The 19377-nt window shown below is 52.1% G+C and overlaps 1 protein-coding gene across 1 annotated transcript in view; it reads left to right on the top strand.

Moving 5' to 3' along the window:
• The first annotated feature begins 1071 nt into the window (after window positions 1-1071).
• Window positions 1072-19377, top strand: part of IGSF21 (immunoglobin superfamily member 21) — a 37795-nt gene continuing 19489 nt past the window's right edge. Inside the window, exon 1 of the mRNA XM_082777177.1 lies at window positions 1072-1150. Within this exon, the coding sequence (XP_082633303.1) occupies window positions 1087-1150 (64 nt within the window). The 5' untranslated portion in view covers window positions 1072-1086. The remainder of the gene's footprint in view (window positions 1151-19377) is intronic.

Below are 19377 nucleotides of genomic sequence, written 5' to 3'. Positions count from 1 at the left end.
GAAAGCAAGGTCATCTGCCATGGAGGGCCACGGAGGGATGCACATCCAGGCCAGCGCATAAATGGGGGGGGGGGGGGAACAGCCCCAGGGCCGGATCCTGCTCCTGGGGGCTGCGGGGAGAGGGGAGGCGCTGAATGAAGCCGGAGCGAGCCCCCTGCGCTAGGGGGATGGCTGCAAAGTGCTGCTCTCCAGCTCCCTCTGGCTATCCCAGCCTGCTCCCCCCAGCCCCTGCCTGCCTCCAGCATCCCCTTCTGCACCCCACAACCCCCCCCCGAGGTACAGCCCCTCCCGTTTTCGCAGCCACGCACCCCCAGCCACCTCAGCCCCCTTCCTGCAGCCCCCATACAAGGCACAGCCCTCCCCCCATATACCACGCACCCCATACACCTCGCGCTCTCTCCTACGCCCTCTATCCAAGGCACAGCCTCTCCTGCATCCACCCCTATACCATGCACCCCCATACACCGCCCCCTGCCCCCCCCCACACCGAGCCCCCCCTCCTGCACCCCGTACAAAGCACAGCCCCCCCCCGCACCCCTATATTCCGCTCCCCCCTTGCATCCCCATCCAAATCACAGCACCCCCAACCCCCGCATCCACCGCCCCCCCCCCCCCAGCCTCCATACCAAGCACGGCCCTTCCTGCACCCCTATACAACGCGCAGCCCCCCCCCCCCCCGCACCCCCATATAACGCGCAGCCCCTCCAGCCCCCCCCATCCACCGCCCCCCCATCCAAATCACGGCCCTCCCTGTCCCCCCCCATCCTAACCACAGCCCCTTCGCCCCCCCATCCTTTGCCCACCCCCCCCTCCATCCAAGCCACGGCCCCCCCCCCGCCCCCAGCCCCTCCCCGGGGCCGGACCGGGGCGGGCTCAGCCTGGGGGGGGGGGGGGCCGGCAGCGAGCCGGGCTCGGGCTGCGAGCACTCGGCTCGGCTCGGCGGGACCGAGGAGCGGGGGGGGCACCGAGCCCAGCCCCCGGCCTCGCCGCCATGCCCCACGGACCCCCCCCGGGTCCCTCGTCCGCCACCGCCACCGGGCCGGGGCAGCGGTGAGCCCCCATGGGGCGCCCCCCCCCGCGGGCACCATGCGGACCGTGAGCCCCCTGCCCCTCTGCCTGCTGCTTTGGGATCTCCTCGACCTGGCGCTGGGTGAGTGCTCCCTCCCCCCAAAAAAATAAAAAATAAAAAACGGGACTGCTTCTAACCGCCCCCCCCAGCCCCGGAATAACGGGGGGAGCCGCTCCGCAGAAAGCGTGCGGTGGCTCCGGGCTCCGCATCTCCCCCCCCCCGGGGGCTTGGGGGAGGTGTTGGGGGGTGATATGGGGGGGTAGGGGGGACAGGCACCCGGATCGGACCCGGTAATAGGGCAGCCGGTAGTAGGGTACCAGATTTGGAGCCGGTAGTAGTAGGGCAGCCAAAAATAGGACACCGGGTTTGGACCCCGTAACAGGGTACCCAGTGCGGACTTGGTAACAGGGGAACCCGCTGATATGCAGCCAGTTTGGATCTGTCAATGGGGTGCCAGGTTTGGGCTGAGTATTAAGGTACCCATTAATAGGATGCTGGTTTTGGACCCCTTAGTAGGGGGTTCGTTAATGGGATATTAGGTTTGGACCCATTAATAGGACATTTGTAAATAGATCACCTGTTTTGGACCTGATAATATGGGAACCCACTAATACAGCGACCTGTTCAGACTTATTAATAGGGTACCAGATTTTGACCTAGAAAAGGGCACCCAGTAAGAGGATACTGGGTTTGGACCCGTTACTAGGTCACTTGCAAATAGAGCACCCAGGAATAGGGCACCCCCACTGGACCCGTTAGTAGGGTACCTGGCTTGGATCCAGTAATAGGGTACCTGCTGATAGGACACTGTTTTTGGACCCGGTAGCAGGGTATTAGATTTGGACCCGTTAATAGGGCACTTGCAAATAGAGCACCCAGTTTGGACCCATTAATAGGGCACTCCCAAACAAGGCATTGGTTTTGGACCCATTAACTGGTACGAGCACTGGAGCCGTTAACAGGGCACCCATTAATAGGGTACCTGCTAAGAGGACATGCGGGGGTACCCCAAACCCCGCAGGCAAGAGGGAGGGGGTACCCAGCAGGGAGAAGACCCCCCCCCATCCAGCCAGGCTTCCAGAAACCCATTGCAACACCCGCTTTGCAGAGGTTTAATCCACCCCCCCTCCTCGCATCCTCTCCCCAAAAGTGGGGTTCCCAGGAGGCAGAAATGCACAGGGCAGGAAACTTTCCCCTCCCTGCGCTTGGAGGCTGTGGGGCAGCCGCTTGCTTCCATTTCTGGGGGTGTTCGGAGGCACCGGGTTCACGGCCCCCCCCGAGCCCACCCAAGCCACCCGCTGTGGGGTCTCGGCAGCCGCTTTCCATGGGAGGAGCGCGGCGAAGCCCCGGCTGCTTTGCAAAGCTCCGGGAGACAGAATCGGGTGGCAGAGCTCATTCGGCACTGCTTGGGTTTGTTTTTTAATTTCTAGCACACTTTTTCCTCTACGGAAAGCCGCCGTCAGCTGCTGCAGGGAGCGGGGAGGGGGAGCAGCGGCCGTGCTCTGCGGGCTTGACACAAAGGAGCCGATTCTTCTCTGGTTTGGGATGCCGGGGCCCCTGTGGCTTGTGGATTGCACAAAATCATCCTTTGGGGATTGCACCCAGTGTGGCCGTGGCCATATCCCAAGCCAAGGGTGGGGATGCGTCGCGCAGCTCTGTGCCCCGTGTCCCTCTTTGCTCGTCCCCGTTTTGGGGAGCAGGTGGAGGATTTTCAAGGAACAATGCGTCCGCAAGCTGTCCGTCACCACTGCACGGAGCCGTTTTCCTCTGTTTCGCCTGGTTTTTTTTTTCACAATTGCTGTTCCGCTGCCGATCTGGGAGAATGAGTGAGTGGATATGGGTAAACCGGTGCTTGTGGCATGGATTTGGGGGAAAAAAGGAGGCAAAAGTTGTTTTCCCATGGGTGCGGAGGCAGCCCCTGGCAGAGGTTGTGTGTTGGGAAGTGATGCGAGAGGAGGATCTGAGCATGGCTCCTAAGCTGGCAGTGTCTCATGGACCCAGACTCATACTTCCATGAACCTGTTGTTGGCTCTTAAAATCCCACTGGGACTTTGCTGTTTCCCCATATCCCGAGGTTGAGCTGCTCGAAGCATCTCCTCGCAGGCCCTTGGGTGGAGAAATGCTGTCCCAAAACCCAGTGCTTCCTCTCTGCTTTTAAAGCAATAATAATAATAAAGATAATAATTATTGCCATGCATGCCCGTCACAATGCTCCGGCAAGCGACGGAGAGCTGCTCCCGAAATTCAGTGGGCAGATGGCTTTTCCTTGGCTGACAGCATCCTTGGCTGGAGCTGCTGCCGACCTCCGCGCGTGGCGAGGGAGGACGTGCCCAGGGAGGTCCTGCCCCTCGCTTGCCAGGGATGCAGCAGGATCTGGCTGCAGCCCCCAGGAAGGGGACGCAAGCTCCCGCTGCTCTCTCCCACACGCGCACGTGCCCTCGTGCTCAGCATCTGCAACGCTCCTCCAAAGCGACGCTGGCAAATCTTGTCTTTTTTTTTTTTTTTTTTTTTTTTTGTAGTGCCATCTCTCTATATTGCATGGTGCGTGCTCCAGAGCCACTCACGTGCATTCCCTCCCCGTGCTTTGCCCCGTTGCTGCCCCGTCCCAGGGCACACGAGGTGTGCTGCCGCATCCTCTGGCAGAGCAGAGTGCCGGGGCCCATCAGCAGCCCTTCCACTCCGGCACAGCATCTGCGAGGTGGGAGCCTTTGGGGCTTTTCCATCCATTGCCTTTTCATAAAAAAAGCCCTTTTGTTTGCCCAAACGAAGCTGCCTGCTTGCTTGATGCGCGTTAGGTCAGCTGGATCCTTCCCAAAGCGTTATGCATCCCTCCGGGAAGCTTCACCCACCCACAGCACAGCTTTTTTCCTTTAAAACAACCTCGAGCTCTCCCTTTGGCCAGGAAAAGCTGCCTGGGCAGGGCTAAGTGGGTTAAGGAGCCGTCAAGATGAGAAAATGAGGGCGGATGCGGGAGGTGAGCGGTGGGACAGTGGCTGACGATGGAGCCGTAGCCTCGGGGCCCCTGGTTTTGGAAAGGCAGAAAGCCCCATCTGCAGGCAGGGCGATGGCTTCTTGGCATTGCTGAAACCCGGGCTGGCTTATTAGCTGGCGCTCAGCTTGTCGCCTGAAATATGTTCCCATAAAATGTTCATCAGCAGCGGTCGGGTTTGTTTTACAGCCGTGTAAAATCAGAGCTGTGTTTTGCAAACATGAAAGGAGGGCTAAATATGTCAAGTTTTGATCTCAGCGAGATATTTATATATAGCCCTCGTCTTAGTGTTTTACTTCGGCTTCCGGATTCAACCTCTGGTGATGGGGAAAAAAGGGGAAAATTCAAGTGTGGCCTCTTGTTTGAGGCTGCTCAGGAAATTGCTGGGCTTTGCCCCAAAAGGGCAGGTTTACTGGGGCAGCTCGTGTTGCGTGCCTGGGACTGGGCTTTGCAGGTTCCTGCCCTTGGGGCTATGCCTGTGCTGCTTCTCCGAGCCCAAATTGCAAAGAAAAGCAGCTTGGAAAAATTCCTTTGCAGTTGCTGTTTTGTTGGGGAGCGGATACTGGAGAAATGCTTCATTTTTCTCCTTTCTGAAGGAAAATCACAGCATGCCGCGTTTGCTGGGGTGATGGGAGACACCTGCACGAGTCTCTTGCTTAAAGACAAGAGGTGTACGGTGGGAGGTTGCACAGCGAGGGAGAGGAGGAGCATCCCCTGCACCACGTGGAAGCAAAACCTGCTCTAATTCAGCTGCAAATGCATGGCACTGACCTGGAAAACCGTAGTGTGTTCCCACCAGCCTTTCTGCTCCTGCCTTTCCCTGGCAAATCTTGCATTCAGCTCAGGGTCACCTCATTTTTATCCTTTCCTACCAATTTCTGTAAATTCTGCTTATTGCAAAGCCTCTCGCCGTCCGGGTAAATCTGTGCTGTGGAAGCAGACGTAGCACCTTCCAAAAACCCTCCTAACCATGCTAATTGCCCTTCTCCTCTCCCAACTAGGCCAATTTTGATATTCCCTTCTCTCTCCCCACCAGCTGCATTTTGTAGCAGTTTATAGCTGCCAGCTTGAATCCAGAGCACTTTCAAAAAGCTGTAAAGCAAGCGAGGATCTTCCCCTCGCCTTGTACCTTTCCCAGCTAACAAGCAGTTTGGGGTACAGGGATACTCTGTGCTTCATTTTTCTGCTTACACTCTCATGCATTGAACCCCATTTCTGAGGGTTTCATTCATTGAACCCCATTTCCACCTGGCTGGTGGAGCTCAGTTTTGGGGCAAATCCCCCAAATTCCCCTTTCCTTGCTGCAACAGGGAAGCCTCTGGAGTTAACTGGCACCTCCAAAAAACCTAGAGGTGCTTCAGGATTTGGCTTTAGGTCTGGCTGATTTTCTCCTTCTGGAGTTTGCTTTTTTTTTTTTTTTTTTTTTTTTTTTTACCAGATTTTGGTTTCTTTGGACTCACGTGGGTCACAGAGTCTGGGAGAAATGTTACCGCCTTCTCTGGTGTTACAGACTTGTGTTACACGTCCTGGTTTTTCTTCCAAGAGCTAAGCAGCCCCTGCTATATGCAAGCTGCTATATGCAGCCTGCCAAACGCTGTATGCATCGTGCAACACGCCGAATGCTGTATGCAACATGCTAAGCAATACATATGCAATGTGCTGGATTGTATACGCAGTATGTACAGTGCTGTATGCTATATACATTGCAGCCCTCCTGCGTGCACTCTGACTTATCTCTGGTGCCTTCAAGTACTTCCAGGCAAGGTCTTCCCTTCCCTTGGGTTGCATCCAGGCTTCAGCAACATGCAAATGCAATTGAGCTCCTGCATTGCCGTGTTAGTTTTTATGGAGCATCCACGCATGACCCTCATTATGCTCTTGTGAGCCTCTCCTTCCCATGGAGATGTTTTATGGTTTCACATGCCCCGCCTGCTTCTTTTTTTTTTTTTTTATTATTTTTCCTGTTGTCATTGCAGAAGTGGTCTTTTCTGACAGAAAATCCTGGACTGGGAACGCTTGACCGGCTCTTGCCTTGCTCCTTCTGCAGATGAAAAGCTCTCCACCTGTTGGGATAAGAGCAGGTTTTACCTAATCCCCATGCACTAATGGCTTGTGAATCGGGATGGAGCCGGGGTAAGGACTCTGCTAAGGCTCCTGCAGGCCTCCAGGGGAGGTGGGGAAGGAGCTGAGACCTCGTCCCTGGTGAGGATGGCGATGGCTGGGAGCTGCTTGCGACCACTCACAGGAAGGATGAAGCATCGCTTGGGACCCACCACTGATTTGCTCATGGCTTTGGTTTTTTTCCCCCTATTTGCTTGATTTCAGTGACTCCAAGTCAGGCTCTTTGCCCACACACTGGGGAAGAGGAAAGCTCAAGGGAAGGAGCCCCCAGCTCCCTGGTTTTTAGAGGCAGGAGGTTCAGCTCCTGCCTTGCAAACTTCCCGGCTCATAAATCAGCCTGCAAAGAGCCGAGCCGGGAGGATGCAGCTGATGCGCCCGGGTTTGTTCCGTGCCAAACTGCTCTCTTTGCCCTTTTGTTTGCTAGCTGCCGAGGCACTTGGCGTACTGATGGGCTTGTTTTTAACTAATGACTGGCACTCACATTATCTCCCCGGCATTATCTCCTTCCCACTTTTCCCCTCTCCTTCCTAAAATAAACCGTCAATCACGGGCTTGTTTTCAGCACTGGGCTCCTGCTGCCTTTGGGATGGGATTCATCGCCCAAGTGCCAAGGGCAGGCGGGCTCTTAGAAAAGTGCAGGACAATAACCCGCCGCAGTGCTTCCCGCTGTGCAGTTATTGTCACTGCCAGCCCTATATTTTCTGCACGTGGTGGCTGGGAGCGGGCACAAAGCCCATAATAAACAGGTGATTGGGTACCGACCGGCACCAAATGTCAGCGAAAGAAAGGCAGCAATGCTAAAGAAGGGGTAAATGGAGCCATTCGTATTTTTTTTTTTCACACTATTTTTATTTATTGATCTATTTTTTTAAGAGTGTGGAGCCATTTGGCACCGGGCAGGTTTGCGTCTGACTTGTTTCCGCTCTCAGATGGAATGGGTTTCATCCCCCCGAAGGGCTGCCCCAGGGCTGTCCCAATGCTCTTACCATTTTGGGGTGACCGTCACCTCCCCTGTCCTTGTCGAGGCCACCCAGAGAGTGGCATCGCATCCCTGCTTTGGCATCTGCGATGCTGATGAGTGAACACCTGGGCGGCGGGTGCTTGGAGCAGAAGCCAGTGCTGGAGCCAGTCCTTTGAAATGTAATTAGCGCTGTATTAGCTAGAAGCAAAACTATCATTAATAGGGTCCTGACAGCCCGGGAGAGGGAGGTTTTGAGCAGGGAAGGAGGCTTTCCAGCGCTTGGCTGGCTCCACAGCAAAGCCCTGCCTGCCGGAGATCGCCCGGGGGCTTTTTGGCTGCCAGCATCACAGGGCTTTACCCCCTGGCTCCACGGAGGTTTGGGGAACATCAGGATAAAGACACATTTCCCGTCGGAGGGATGCTGAAACGGAGCCCTTCCCAGCCTGCAGACCACACATTTTGTCTCTTCTGCTGCCGGGAGCAAATCTCCATCTGCAAAACCCTTCTTGGCTGAAAGACTCAGTGTCCCGGAGGGCCAGAGAACGGAGCAGGGATTTCACTCCTCTCCTACCCAAACCTCTGTATAATTTCCCATTTATATAATGCCTTCAACAATATACTTTGGAAGGGAGGGCAGAGGGGATTAGCGGCGGTTATTCCAGCCCTGCTCCGCCTCCCTGGGCTTGCAGATAAATCCTGCTGCTGCATCCTATCAGCCCAGGCTGGGGAAATGGGAGCTGCGGCTTCCTCCGCTTTGCATGCACTTTTGTACCCGTTTGTTTCTTTGCAAAGTGATTTGGGCAACTTCGGTGCAGGGATGGGCAGGAGCAATCTGGAGGTGCCCCTCAGTGGGGCTTTGCTTTTCCCTGTAGGACCGAAGTGATGGGAGGGATGTGGGGTGATGGGGGGACGGGGCGGTGGCACTCAGGTGTGCTGCCGTCTGTGGAGATGCTTTTTTGGGGAGTTGCTTGGATAACACTGGCTGTGCTGGTAGCATCGCTGCTTTTGGTGGTGGGAGTGCTGGGAAAGGCTGCTCCCCAGGGGGTGTTTTGCCCTTGGTGCTGCTTGAAAGGAGGAAAATGATGTGAAAGGGGTGATTTCTGCTGGCGGTTGTGGTCATCATGGGAGGCAAGCGATGGCTCTGGGAGCCACTGGCTCCTCACAGGGGGCCAAGATGGGTCTTAAATGTGGGAGAGGGGCGAAAAGGCTTTGGCTTTGGAAAAGCACCGGGATCACCCCGGCTTTGAGGTGAGGTAGGGGTGTGGGTGAGCTGCGCTCCCCAGCGAGCCTTCTTTTGGGTGTTTTCTTTTGAAAAACGAAAACAAACGAACCAACAAAAAACCTGCTTTTGTCGGAAGCGGCTTTTTTCTGGAGGAGGATTGCAATGGCCAAGTGATTTCGGCTTCCAGCAGCAGCAGGAACATCCCAAGAGCCAGCAGCTGAATTTGGCTGTTTTTCTCGCTTCTCTCCCCACGTTGCATCGCAGAAGGATGCAGTGGCTCAGAGAGGGGCTGGAAGATTTGGGCAACACCACTGCGGCCAACACCTCAAAATGCATATGTGGAGGTGTTGGAGAGGGGGGTTTGCTCCATGATGGATGAACAATGCCGGCTGGACCTGATGGAGAGTCACCGTGTAACGGGGAAATACTGCTCCAGAAAGGATGCGGAAGATACATCTCCAGCAGGAGCAAGGCACTTCCACTGCCGGTTGGGATTCCAGACAGGCAATCGTTTGTGGAGAGAAAACTCCAGCTCTTCAGCTCCACGCAGGCTGCTGTCATCTTACAACTTGCTTATGTGCATGTAGAGATGAAATATTTTCCACAAGTGCTGGCAGAGGTGGCTCTTTTCAAACTATATCTGCGTCTTACTGCATTATTATGGCTGGGATTGGTGCTTTTTTTTCTTTTTTTTTTTTTTTTCTTTTTTCTTCTTTTTCATAAGTATTTCCAAATACTTCTTTAAGGAAGTATTTGGAAAGACTTATGTATGCAAACTGGCTGGAGATGGCTGGGTTTCCTTCTGACGGAGAGAGAATTTACTCCGCTGTAATTATAGCGGTGGCGTGGGAACGAAGCCGTGCTCAAGGAAGCCTGGTTTCCAAATTAAACCCCTCTGCTCGCAGAAATACATCTTCTTTTTTTTTTTTTTTTTTTTTTTTTTCAGCAGGAAAACACATCTGGGTGACTTTGGGATGGGGAATGGTTTTGCTGGGGCAGGATCTGGACATCAGGATGCGAGGGCTGCCCATGCCTCTGGGTTTTCCCAGTGCACCACGGCTGCTTTGTACCGTTTGTTTGCACAGACCCCCCCCTGCCTCCCACCCCCTGATCTGCTAAAAGCTTCCTGCTGTGAGAAAACAACCCAACTCTTTAAAATTTAAAAGGCTTATTTAAACAATGTTATCTCTCTTGGAAGGGAGAGAGCATATTGAATGGTTATATTTAGTGGTCGGTGTAGGACAAAGCAGATGCGGAGAGATTTTTAACACGGGGATGTTAATCACTTATGCCACACTGCCTGGGAGCTGTGGGTATATGCATTGGTGTATAAATATATGCAGCACACCCGTGAGGATGAGGATGGGAGAAGCAGGGGGTGCACGCTGGCTGGGCATGACTTGAGCATCCTTCCTTGATCGTCTTTTCACCTTTTTCCACCCCAAAAGGCAGCTGGACGAAGCAGTGTGTCTCCATCTCCATCCCCAAAATGCGCAGCAGGATGGGGATGCTCTGGGTAGGCAGGGGGGTGACGGCAGGATGCACAACCCCAGCCTTTCTGCCCCCAGATGGGACTGGGATGGGAAGCAGAGCATTTTACAGGCTTGCAAATGGGCTGTTTAACAAATCCTGCTGTCCTCTCCCTGCCAGCGAGCTGCGAGGAAAGCCTACCGCATTACCGAGCCTCTATTACCCACCCTCGTGGGAGCACTGAATTAAAGGAAATATTTTATGATCCTACGCTTCGTTATGTTTTATTAAAAGCAGAGCATCGGCCTCCCCTGCCACATTCATCAGATCAGAGGCTCTGTTGTTTTTTTTTCCTCCTCCCAAGCTTTCGCTGCTCTTGCTGCTGTTTCCGAAGTAGCCAGTTTGCTCTCGTGGCGGAGCAGGGAAGTCTGAACCAGGGGAAAATGGGCAGTTGGGGTTATCTGTGGAGGCCCCATTTCCAAATTGCTTGGGGATGTGGAGTTGTGATGCAGAATTAAGGGATGGAGGTGGGAAAAGTGGAGACAAATGCAGGTTGCAGGGAGGTGTGGAGGTGTTTGAGGTATAGCTGGGGACCGGCACGGCCCTGTGAGCCCTCAGGATGCCCCATGGAAAAGGTGCTTGGAAAAGCCTCCCCACATACAGCACCTTTCCTCCATCTCAGGGCAACCAATCCCACGCTGGGAGGACTGACGGTCTGTTGCAGATTTTGGGGGAAAGACCCCAAAAACGCAAACACTCGCCTTGCAGAGCTGAAGTATCCCTAGCAAGCAGGGCTGGGAGTTTGCCTTATCAGTCCTGTAGATCGGCAGTGAAAAGCCAGCCAAATAATGATAGTCAAGCATATCTGGAAGCAGTCAGGAGACAGAAAGGTATTAATTAGCAGTTATTTCTCAACGGAGCGGAGATGGATAGGGATTAAGGTAACAGCCATGTGCATCCTTTCCGTAGCGGCGGCGAAGCGCCGGTAAATCAGCGTTATGAATCGGTGCTGTAAGAGGGAGATATGTTTTAATCTTATTAGCGGCGCGGCATTACTGGGAGAGCAAAGGGATTATTAATCACGGAGCGCAAATCGGGGAGAAGAGGGTGGCTTCAAATTAGCAATCCAGCTTTGTGCAGAGAGTGCCGAGAGGGGTGTCGGAGATGGAGAAGAACAGGCATCAGATAGGGGCTGAGGGGATGGGAGGATGCCAAGGAAAAGGGCAAAAAGCCCCCAGCAAGAGATGAGGGTGATGCTGGGGCTGTCCCCTGGGGTGATTCAGTGTTTTTTGCAGGGAAAAAGCAGCCCAGCTTGGGGGAGAAGGAGCCTCAATTCAGAGCTGTTGGAAGAACAGGATCATTGCTGCTCTTCCTGCTGGTTTGGGGTCTGGCTGCCATCCCCCTCCGGGAAATTGGGGCCAACCTCTTGGTGGGAAGGTGGCAGGGGGCAGGGGGAGCTTGGCTGTGTGTGTGGGGCTGGGTGAGGGATGGAGGGTGGACCCTGCACTGGGACTGTACCAGGACCTGTGAGGGTACCAACACTGGAGATCCCTGGGGATCGCGCCTAGGATAACGCAGGACCTACAGGCATCCGTCCCATCCTGCCACCCCTCATCCAGCCTTTGGGGGTCCAGGCTTTGGGGGTTTGGAAGCACTTTGCACTTCTGCCCAGCACCAGGCTTTATTTTCCCCTTTTCTATGCCCGAGGTTATGCCCTTGGTAAAAGTTCAGAAGACGGAAAAAAAAAAAAAGTAGTATTTTTTTATTATTTGATAATAATAATAATAATAAAAACAACCCTTCCCAGTTAGAGCGTGCAGGAATTGATGGCGTGGGCAGAGCTTACAGACGGCAGGCAGCAGGGAGCAGGCAGTGGACAGCTCCCTCATTTGTCACCAATCACAAGTCCGGGATAATTGGATTGCCTGCAAATAGAGAAAGAAAGAAGCAAATTCATCATCTTGCTCCCAGTTACCTCCTTCTCCTCGGCCGGCTTGGTGCTGGCGCAGCAAAAACCCTTGTTGGGACTCATAATGTGGGGGGAAACCTGACAGCAGCATCCAGACCTAAATCCTCATCCCTGCTCTTCAGGAAAATTAATTTTCCCCCTTCTGCCCATCCCAAACCTCTATTTTTCCCACTGAAGTTGGACAAGGAGAAGGTTTAGGGAGGATTTTGGTGTTTCAGATGTCAAATTTCAAAATTGCACTCTTCTGAGAAATAGAGCTTGTTTCTAGTAATTCCCTTTTGGTACTCGCATTTCTCTCTCTCTCTCTCTTTTTTTTTTCTTTTATTTTCTTTTCTTGATCTCAGATGGTTTTGTAAAGCAGTGGATCTTGCCCTCCCTCTGTCAAATGGGGAAACTGAGGCACAGGTGGGACTTGCTTCAAAAGGCACGCTTTGAGCTGCTTCCAGCTCTGCTAATTAGCTCGGGCTGGGATTATGCTTGAGCCTAGATTAACAAAGTGAGCTATGGTTTCAAATAATTAGCTCCTGGTGTCATAATCCTCACCCCGATGCAGGGCAAAGCAGCAAAGTGACCTGCTGCTCCAGCAGACTCTCCCCACTTCACACACACAAAAAAAAAAAAAAAAGAGGATTGGGCTCTGCTGGGGACTTGGGAACATTTTCCCTAGGTTTCAGCATCTTTAACACATCATGCTTTGTTTGGAGCTTTAACAAACTGGGTTGGATACAAATAATTTTTTTTTTTCCTGTTGTGCTGGTGGTGTTTCCCAATGAGTTGAGTCTACCGGGAGGTTTTGGCTCAGTGGTTTTTTTGGTGCTGGATGGAGACAAGACCCTGAGCCTGGTCCAGCCCTGGGGGATGCTCAGGGACAGCAACCGCACCCAGGAATTGCATCTCCCTGATGCAAAACCAGGGAGAGAGCAGAGGTGTGAGAAGGGGGCGACCAATGAGATGAAAAGCAGAGGAAAAGGGGGGAAAAAAGCATATCCAATTCTTTGCAGAGCAGGCTGGGATTATGATCTGCATTCTCCTTCTCTTACAACTCAATTCTGGATTAAACCCTGCATCTGCGCCAGGGGTCAGGGAGGGGAAGATTTGCTGTGCAGTGAGTGGAGATCAGATCTGCCAGCCTCGCTGTGGTGCTGCTAGGTTAAAACTAACTAAAAAGCAAAGGGGTTGTGAGATTTTAGCATGCACAAACCTGGAGGAGGCAGCTAAGGCTGCAGGGCAGCCAGGTGTCCTGGTCCCGAGCATCAGCCTGCATCATGCCCAGGCGTCAGGGAGGCTCCATGCACTATTGCGAAGGGTTTTGGGGTGGTTTTGGGGTGTTCTCAGTCTGTGGTGCTCCATCACCGGTTGGGCAAGGTGCCATCCTGCTCTCTCACAAAAGGCTCGACTGGAAATACAATGTGAAAATGCCATGGAAATAAATGCAAAGTACTGCATTGCAAGGGAGGAAAGGTCCTCACTGCATGCTGCAGCATGTGGGAGAGCTGGTAAAGTACTAATGGGGTAAAATAAAAACGGATCTTTTTTTTTTTCTTTCTTTTTTTTAGCAAATCTAGAGGTTAATTAGGATCTGCAATGAGGTGCTATTACAAAAAGGAAAAAGGCAATCTCTTCTGGGAGTTATTAGCAGAAGTGGTGCACAGGAGGGAATTATCCCTCTGCAATCGAGGCCAGCGGGGTGGCAGCACTTTGGGGCACGATGCTTTAAGGAAAAGAGAGCTGACAGGGAGGCGAGCCACAGGGAAGCGAGAAATCCTGCAGAAACTGGGTTTGCCTGACTAGGGATGGGGAAAATTGGGGCAGGAGGGGAGGGACAGGCATTTACAACCAGTGCAGTTTGCCTGGAAAGAGTGTCCTTGCCAAGACAGGTGGAATTTCTCACCCGTTGCACCTAGCCTGATTTTGCCAAAATCTGGCATCTTTAGGTCATGGGGTGGAAATAAAGTTGGCGTGCAAGCAAACTCATTTTGTTTCAGAAGAATCTGCCTTAAATTGCTTGTGTGTGGTTTCTCAAACAGCACGAATAGCAATCAGCCCCGATTTGCATATATGCATACATGCAAACGAAGAGCACAATCTCCATTTTAAAAATGGGGCATCTGGGGCCCTGGCTGACCTAGGCACACTTTGGGTTTTGGTTTTGGCACTGGCAGCTGCTTGCTGGCAAGAGGCTGAGAGGTGCAGGCATTCCTCCAAATCACTGGCACCGATGGGTTTGGGGGAATTTTGACTCTGCCAGGCTCCATTTCCCTCCCCTCCTGGACCAAGATGTCACTGAGGACTCTGAAAACTCAGAAAAGCAGTCATGATCTCCAAATCCCCTGTAAATGGGGATAAAGGAACAAGAGCAACAAGCAACATCCAACCCTTCCAAAATCCCAAACCTAACAACCCATCGCAGGTCGTGGCCACCAATTTCAGCATCACGCCAGCAGCAATAAACCACTTCAGCACGGCACTAAAACACTGTATTTTAATGGCAAAACCAGAAGTGTGAAGATGCGGCAGTAAAGCACGCCCCTGCTACCCCAGCATCATTACGAGATGAGGCGTGCGTCGTATGCCGATGGCTTTAGGGCGATGTGCTGAGCACGCCGGTGGCGGGGGAAGAAATGATAAATAAAACTTTACTGCGCTAGAGTAAATGCTGCTAAACATACTTCACGTCTGCACGGTGGCAAGAGATAAATATTCAATCTATAATTTATTTACATGGCTTCTCAGCCTGCGCAGTAGGGTCTGGTAGCAGCTAATAAAATACAATATATCACGAAGACTTATCAATGCAGCAAACACGACCCTGCTGATAATTCTCATGGGGTGATGAGACTCATCTTCTCCACATTGGCTGCTCTCCTTTGGGTTTGATTTATGGGTTTTGGGGCTCAGCAGGTGTTTACAAGTGGTTTTGGTTGGGTTTCTGGTCGTTATGGGTGTGCACATGAAAAAACGCTCATTGAAGAGTAATCTCAGCATGCAACCCATGGGGATGTTGAAATATTTCCCAAATGGATGATATTTCCCAATCATGCCAGTAAGATAACCCCAAAACCGTGCGGCTCCTGGTTGTCCTCTGCCTATTGCTCTCCTCCGAGCCTCACTTTTCTTGTGTTATCTTCCAAAATTGGCACTTTTCCACCATTTGGAGCCTCTCTCATTTTGTGATGGGTGCATTTGGCTTTGCGGTGGCTCAGCTCTCCCCAGGGCTGCTGCAGGTCGGGGTGGGCAGGATGCTGCTCTCGGCTTTCTGCCTGCAGGATTTCCACCATCAGCATTGCACCTCAGAGTTTCTCTCTGGCAAATTGCCTGATTTTGTATAGGGATCTATCTGTCGGGCATCCAAATGGAGCATCCAAGGTCACCCTGGGTGTCGTAGCAGCGCTTGGGCTTGCTCTGGCCGATCACCTGTCTGTTTTGCCAAACTTCCTCAAAACTTCCCATTTTTTCCTCTTTGTTCTGTTGCTTACCACACGCTGGGTTGCGTTGCACAAGACAGCCGTACGTCCTGCTGTCTCCGGAGCGAAAACCCATAACCCGCCCGTGGGAATGACCGATTTCCCGGGGCTTTTACACAAACATCTCGCTTGACGGAGATGTAGTACAAGTGCTAACTCAGTGCCGCGAGTGAAAGAGCCGAGCGAGAAATGGGCTTTCTCATACTGTGCTCCGGTGAGCTGGAACAGCCTTGCTGATGAGCCTTGGCTGGAGAGGCGCGATGAAGACGTTAAGGCAGGTTTTGTTTCTGTCCGCGCACAAGGCGTGTAGCTGCTGGGGATGGCTCTATCTGACGTGGATTTGTCTGTGGGGAGGCACACGCCGGAGGTGACAACAGGCTTGTAAAAAGCAGGCGTTTGCATCCATTTTATTAGCTGGCACCTGGTGAAGGATGGAGCTGGTGTTTGAATAGTCGGTAGTAGGGGAACAGGAGAGGCAGAGGTGGAAATGATGGGAGGAGGTGGAGAAGGGGCAGAAAATGGACACTGGGGAGGGAGAAGACCCCGCAGCTTCCCTAGTTTCCCAAGTCCCAAATCACCCATTGCATTTGCATGCCCAAAGTGGCCCAAACCCCCTTTTCTGTGGCCAAGCTCATTTACTGCCAGAAGACACAGCCTGAAGGATAGGGAAGTGCTGAAGCAGATGGAAGGATGCCGAGTCCTTGAACCTCATTTATAACTTCCCTCTGGGCACGACGGAGGGGGCTGGCACTGCCTGGTGCCTCAGCCAAGCTGGTTTGGGGGCAATAAGGCTGCGTTGCAGAGACTGCTCCCTGTCTGCACCGTGAGGAGCACCTCTTGCTTGGTCCAGGGCTGTCTTCAGAAATTCAGGCCTTGAGACACGAATGACTTTTTCTTCAGACCCTTTCTCGCACATCCTTGCCCATGCTGAGGTTGTGCTGATATGGATAAAAATCTACCCAAAGTGTTCACAGGAGTTTTTTTTTGCCCAGCATAACCTATTTTAAGCCTTGCTTTTAATTTCTCTACAGCCTGTGCTGGTGCTGTGCCATCCCGGGCTTGGCTATGGGCACTGGTATGCTAGATCCAGTCTGTACCCATAAGAATGTAAAAAGGGCTGCAGTGTTCATAATGAGGCCAAAACTGGTCTAAAATTCTTAAGGTGTGTTGGTGTAACGTTTTAGGAAGCCCTGGTGTGATTGCACAGTGTTGGAGGTGTTCTCCGTGATGCTAGGACTGGCTGCACTCCGGTGGTGTTTGGGGTTTGGATACCATGGCACAGCACGACATAAAGCTTTACTTGTTGGTTTGGGGGTTTGGGTGGGTTTTATTTTTTGTCTAGGATTTTTATTTTATTTTTTTTTTCTGGAAGAAATGCAAGATTTAAAGAAAAAATTAAAAAGAAAGGAAGAAAGCTGTGAGCAGTATTCAAAAGTCCCGTCTCAGTTGGGTTTTGGAAACAACGTTGGAAATAGTTGTAAGTTTTGTGTTTTTTTTTTGCATTATACACTATTCGGAGTGTGATACGGTGATAAAAATCTGACTGGCAGAGCTTAAAAAGAAAACATTGGTTTCTAGAGTTTGCAAAGATTTTAATCATGAAATCCTAATTGAAGCAGACCCCTTAGGGTCTGTCTGTCCCCAGCAACCCTAATGAAGGGTCCCTCTATAACTGATGACGCCAGTGCCCTGCCTTTAGTGGTTTTCTCAGTTAATCTTGGTTTAAAAGGGGTTGAAAGGCCAAACCAGCCACGCTCAATCAATGTATCGATTAAAATTATTGATTAAAATTACAAAGAGCTAACAAGACACGAGATACATCCGTAGGATGGAGGCAGCTTGGCGTAGAGTTCAAAGTGCCTACTGCATCCTACTTCATCAGAGAAAAATATTCTGTGTTTGCTCTATATACATTCTCCCTGGCTCTACCATAGATAAGGATTTAGGTTCTGGTGTGGTCCAGCAACCCCCATAAAGAATAATTAGTGGTGCAGCTGCAAAGTGCTTCCTCCTGCTTATGCAAATGGGTGAGGTAAGAGGCATCTAATTAAATGTTTGTACTTTAATACACTGCGGTGTGAAGGAAGATGAATTTTAATTACCGGCTCTTTAATTGTTTGGTCGGCCTGTTAATATCCTATTTACACAGCATTAATACAATTTGCTCTCTGCCAGCAGGGCTCTTCCTTGCGGCAGGAGTGAGGTTTTTCCTCGTGCTCTGGGTGGCCTGGTGACGACAGCTCTCGTGGTTTTATTGCGTGAATAAAGAAAATAAATATAGCTCAAATAAAGAAAAAATAGATTTTGCAAAATGCAGCACATTATTTGGGTGGGCAGCAGTGGGTTTTAGGGATGCTAAGCCCTGTTGGTATTTGTCTTTTGTTTTTTTTTTGTAAGGGAAACCTGGAAATTTAAGTAAAACTCATGCACAGCAGCCAGATCATCCCTTTAGGAACGTGAACGGGCTCCCCCCAGCCTCCTTTTTCCTTAGCAAAAGGACCGTCTCCTTTGGATGCATGACACTGCCTCCATCTGTCACATCCAATTTCACTCGCTGATGTTAAACCTGTGTTAAAATACTTTTTCCTCCATTTCAGTGGAAAAAAAAAAAAAAAAAGGAAGAAAAAAAAAAGAAAGGAAATCAGTGCGGCAGCTTGCCAGGAGGAAAAGCTCAAGATTCAGTAAAATTTGGCTACTCTGTACTGGGACAGATGCAGGTCCTTCACCAATTCTTGCCCCTCGCAGCCCTCCTGGGTTGGCAGGGAGAGGCAGCAACACATTATAATTGTAAATTGCCTGGGAAGATCATAAATAAGGCATCACTGGAGCTGGAGCCGGGGAGAGAGGGAGAAAGTATTTTGCTGTGCTCACAGGAACGGGAGCAACTGCTGGCATTTAATCTTTAATGAACAAGATGTTGCGAAGTGCTGCAAGTAAAAGCACGTTTGCTTAATGCTCCTCAGCGCTGGCCCTGGCACCGTGTGACATCCACATTGCGGGGCTTTGTGCGTGGCCATGGAGCCTTCGGCCTCACCTCATGCGCCAGCATCCTCCCCTTGTGCCAGCCGTCATCTTCCTCTGCTTGAGAGTGGGGAGCAGGATTGCCCCCTGCTTGTTTGGGGGCATTGCGAGCCTTTAGCATCCTAGGTGGCTCTTTTGCAAGGGGCAAGGTGCCTCCTCCTCCGGCAGCCACTGCCTTAAATCCTCTAAAACCCTCTGCAAACCGGGGCTGTGCACCTGGCGGATTTCCTTGCGCTCGCTGCTGGGTGCCAGCGTGCTGCTGAAGAAACCCAGGAGGGCAAAATTGCAGAGAATAACAAAAAGGCCAAGGAGAGAAAGAGCAGGGGCCGGGCTGGCATCACTTTAAAAGCCAGTGAGAGGAAAGGTGAGGAGCAGAGACAAAAGGCTGGAGGAAATGAGAAAGGCCAAAGCTCAAATCGAAGCAGGGAGATGCCAGAGTCAAAGGAAGAGAAAAAAACAGCAGGAAGCAGAGGGAGCAAAAGGAGGAAAAATGATGCAGAGGAGCCCTGCGTGGGCTGGGGGTCAGGGGGCCGGTCACTTTTTTCCCCTTCCTCCCTGCATTTGCACCCCAAAATATGCTCCCAGCCCCGGTTTGAAGGTGCAAGTGGCAGAAGCTGGTGGAGGGCTCGGTGTGAATTATGCATGAGCCCTGCTAATCACGCACTGATTAAAACGGGGATGTGTTAATAATACCTCGGCCTGCTGCCTCCGCGCAGGGGGACGTGTTGGCACCCGAGGGGTGAGGGAGACATGGCGGGGACAGACGAAGGGACAAAACCCATTGCTGATTTGGCGTTCACTTTTGGGGGACACGCCACCAGGTGAGAAACGGGTAAACGGGCAGGGCACGGGAGCACCGAGCGGTGGTCATAGACTCACAATTGCTTGAGATGTGGCTTAAAACCAGCTGGTGAGGACGTGGAGGGCTGGCAGCGCTGCAGGACCTGCTGAAATCTCCATCACCCCAAGACTTCGGAGCACATCGGCGCTGGCGGCCGCCCACACCCTGCGTTCGCACGGCCGGGGTGAAACCTGCCTCCTCCCTTGCAGCCATTCAGTAATTGAAAGCTCTGAGCATGTTACAATGTGCT

This window comes from Aythya marila, assembly GCF_965140915.1.
Source record: "Aythya marila genome assembly, chromosome: 21".
In the NCBI taxonomy this organism is placed as follows: Eukaryota; Metazoa; Chordata; class Aves; order Anseriformes; family Anatidae; genus Aythya; species Aythya marila.
This window is presented reverse-complemented; position numbering and strand designations above follow the sequence as displayed.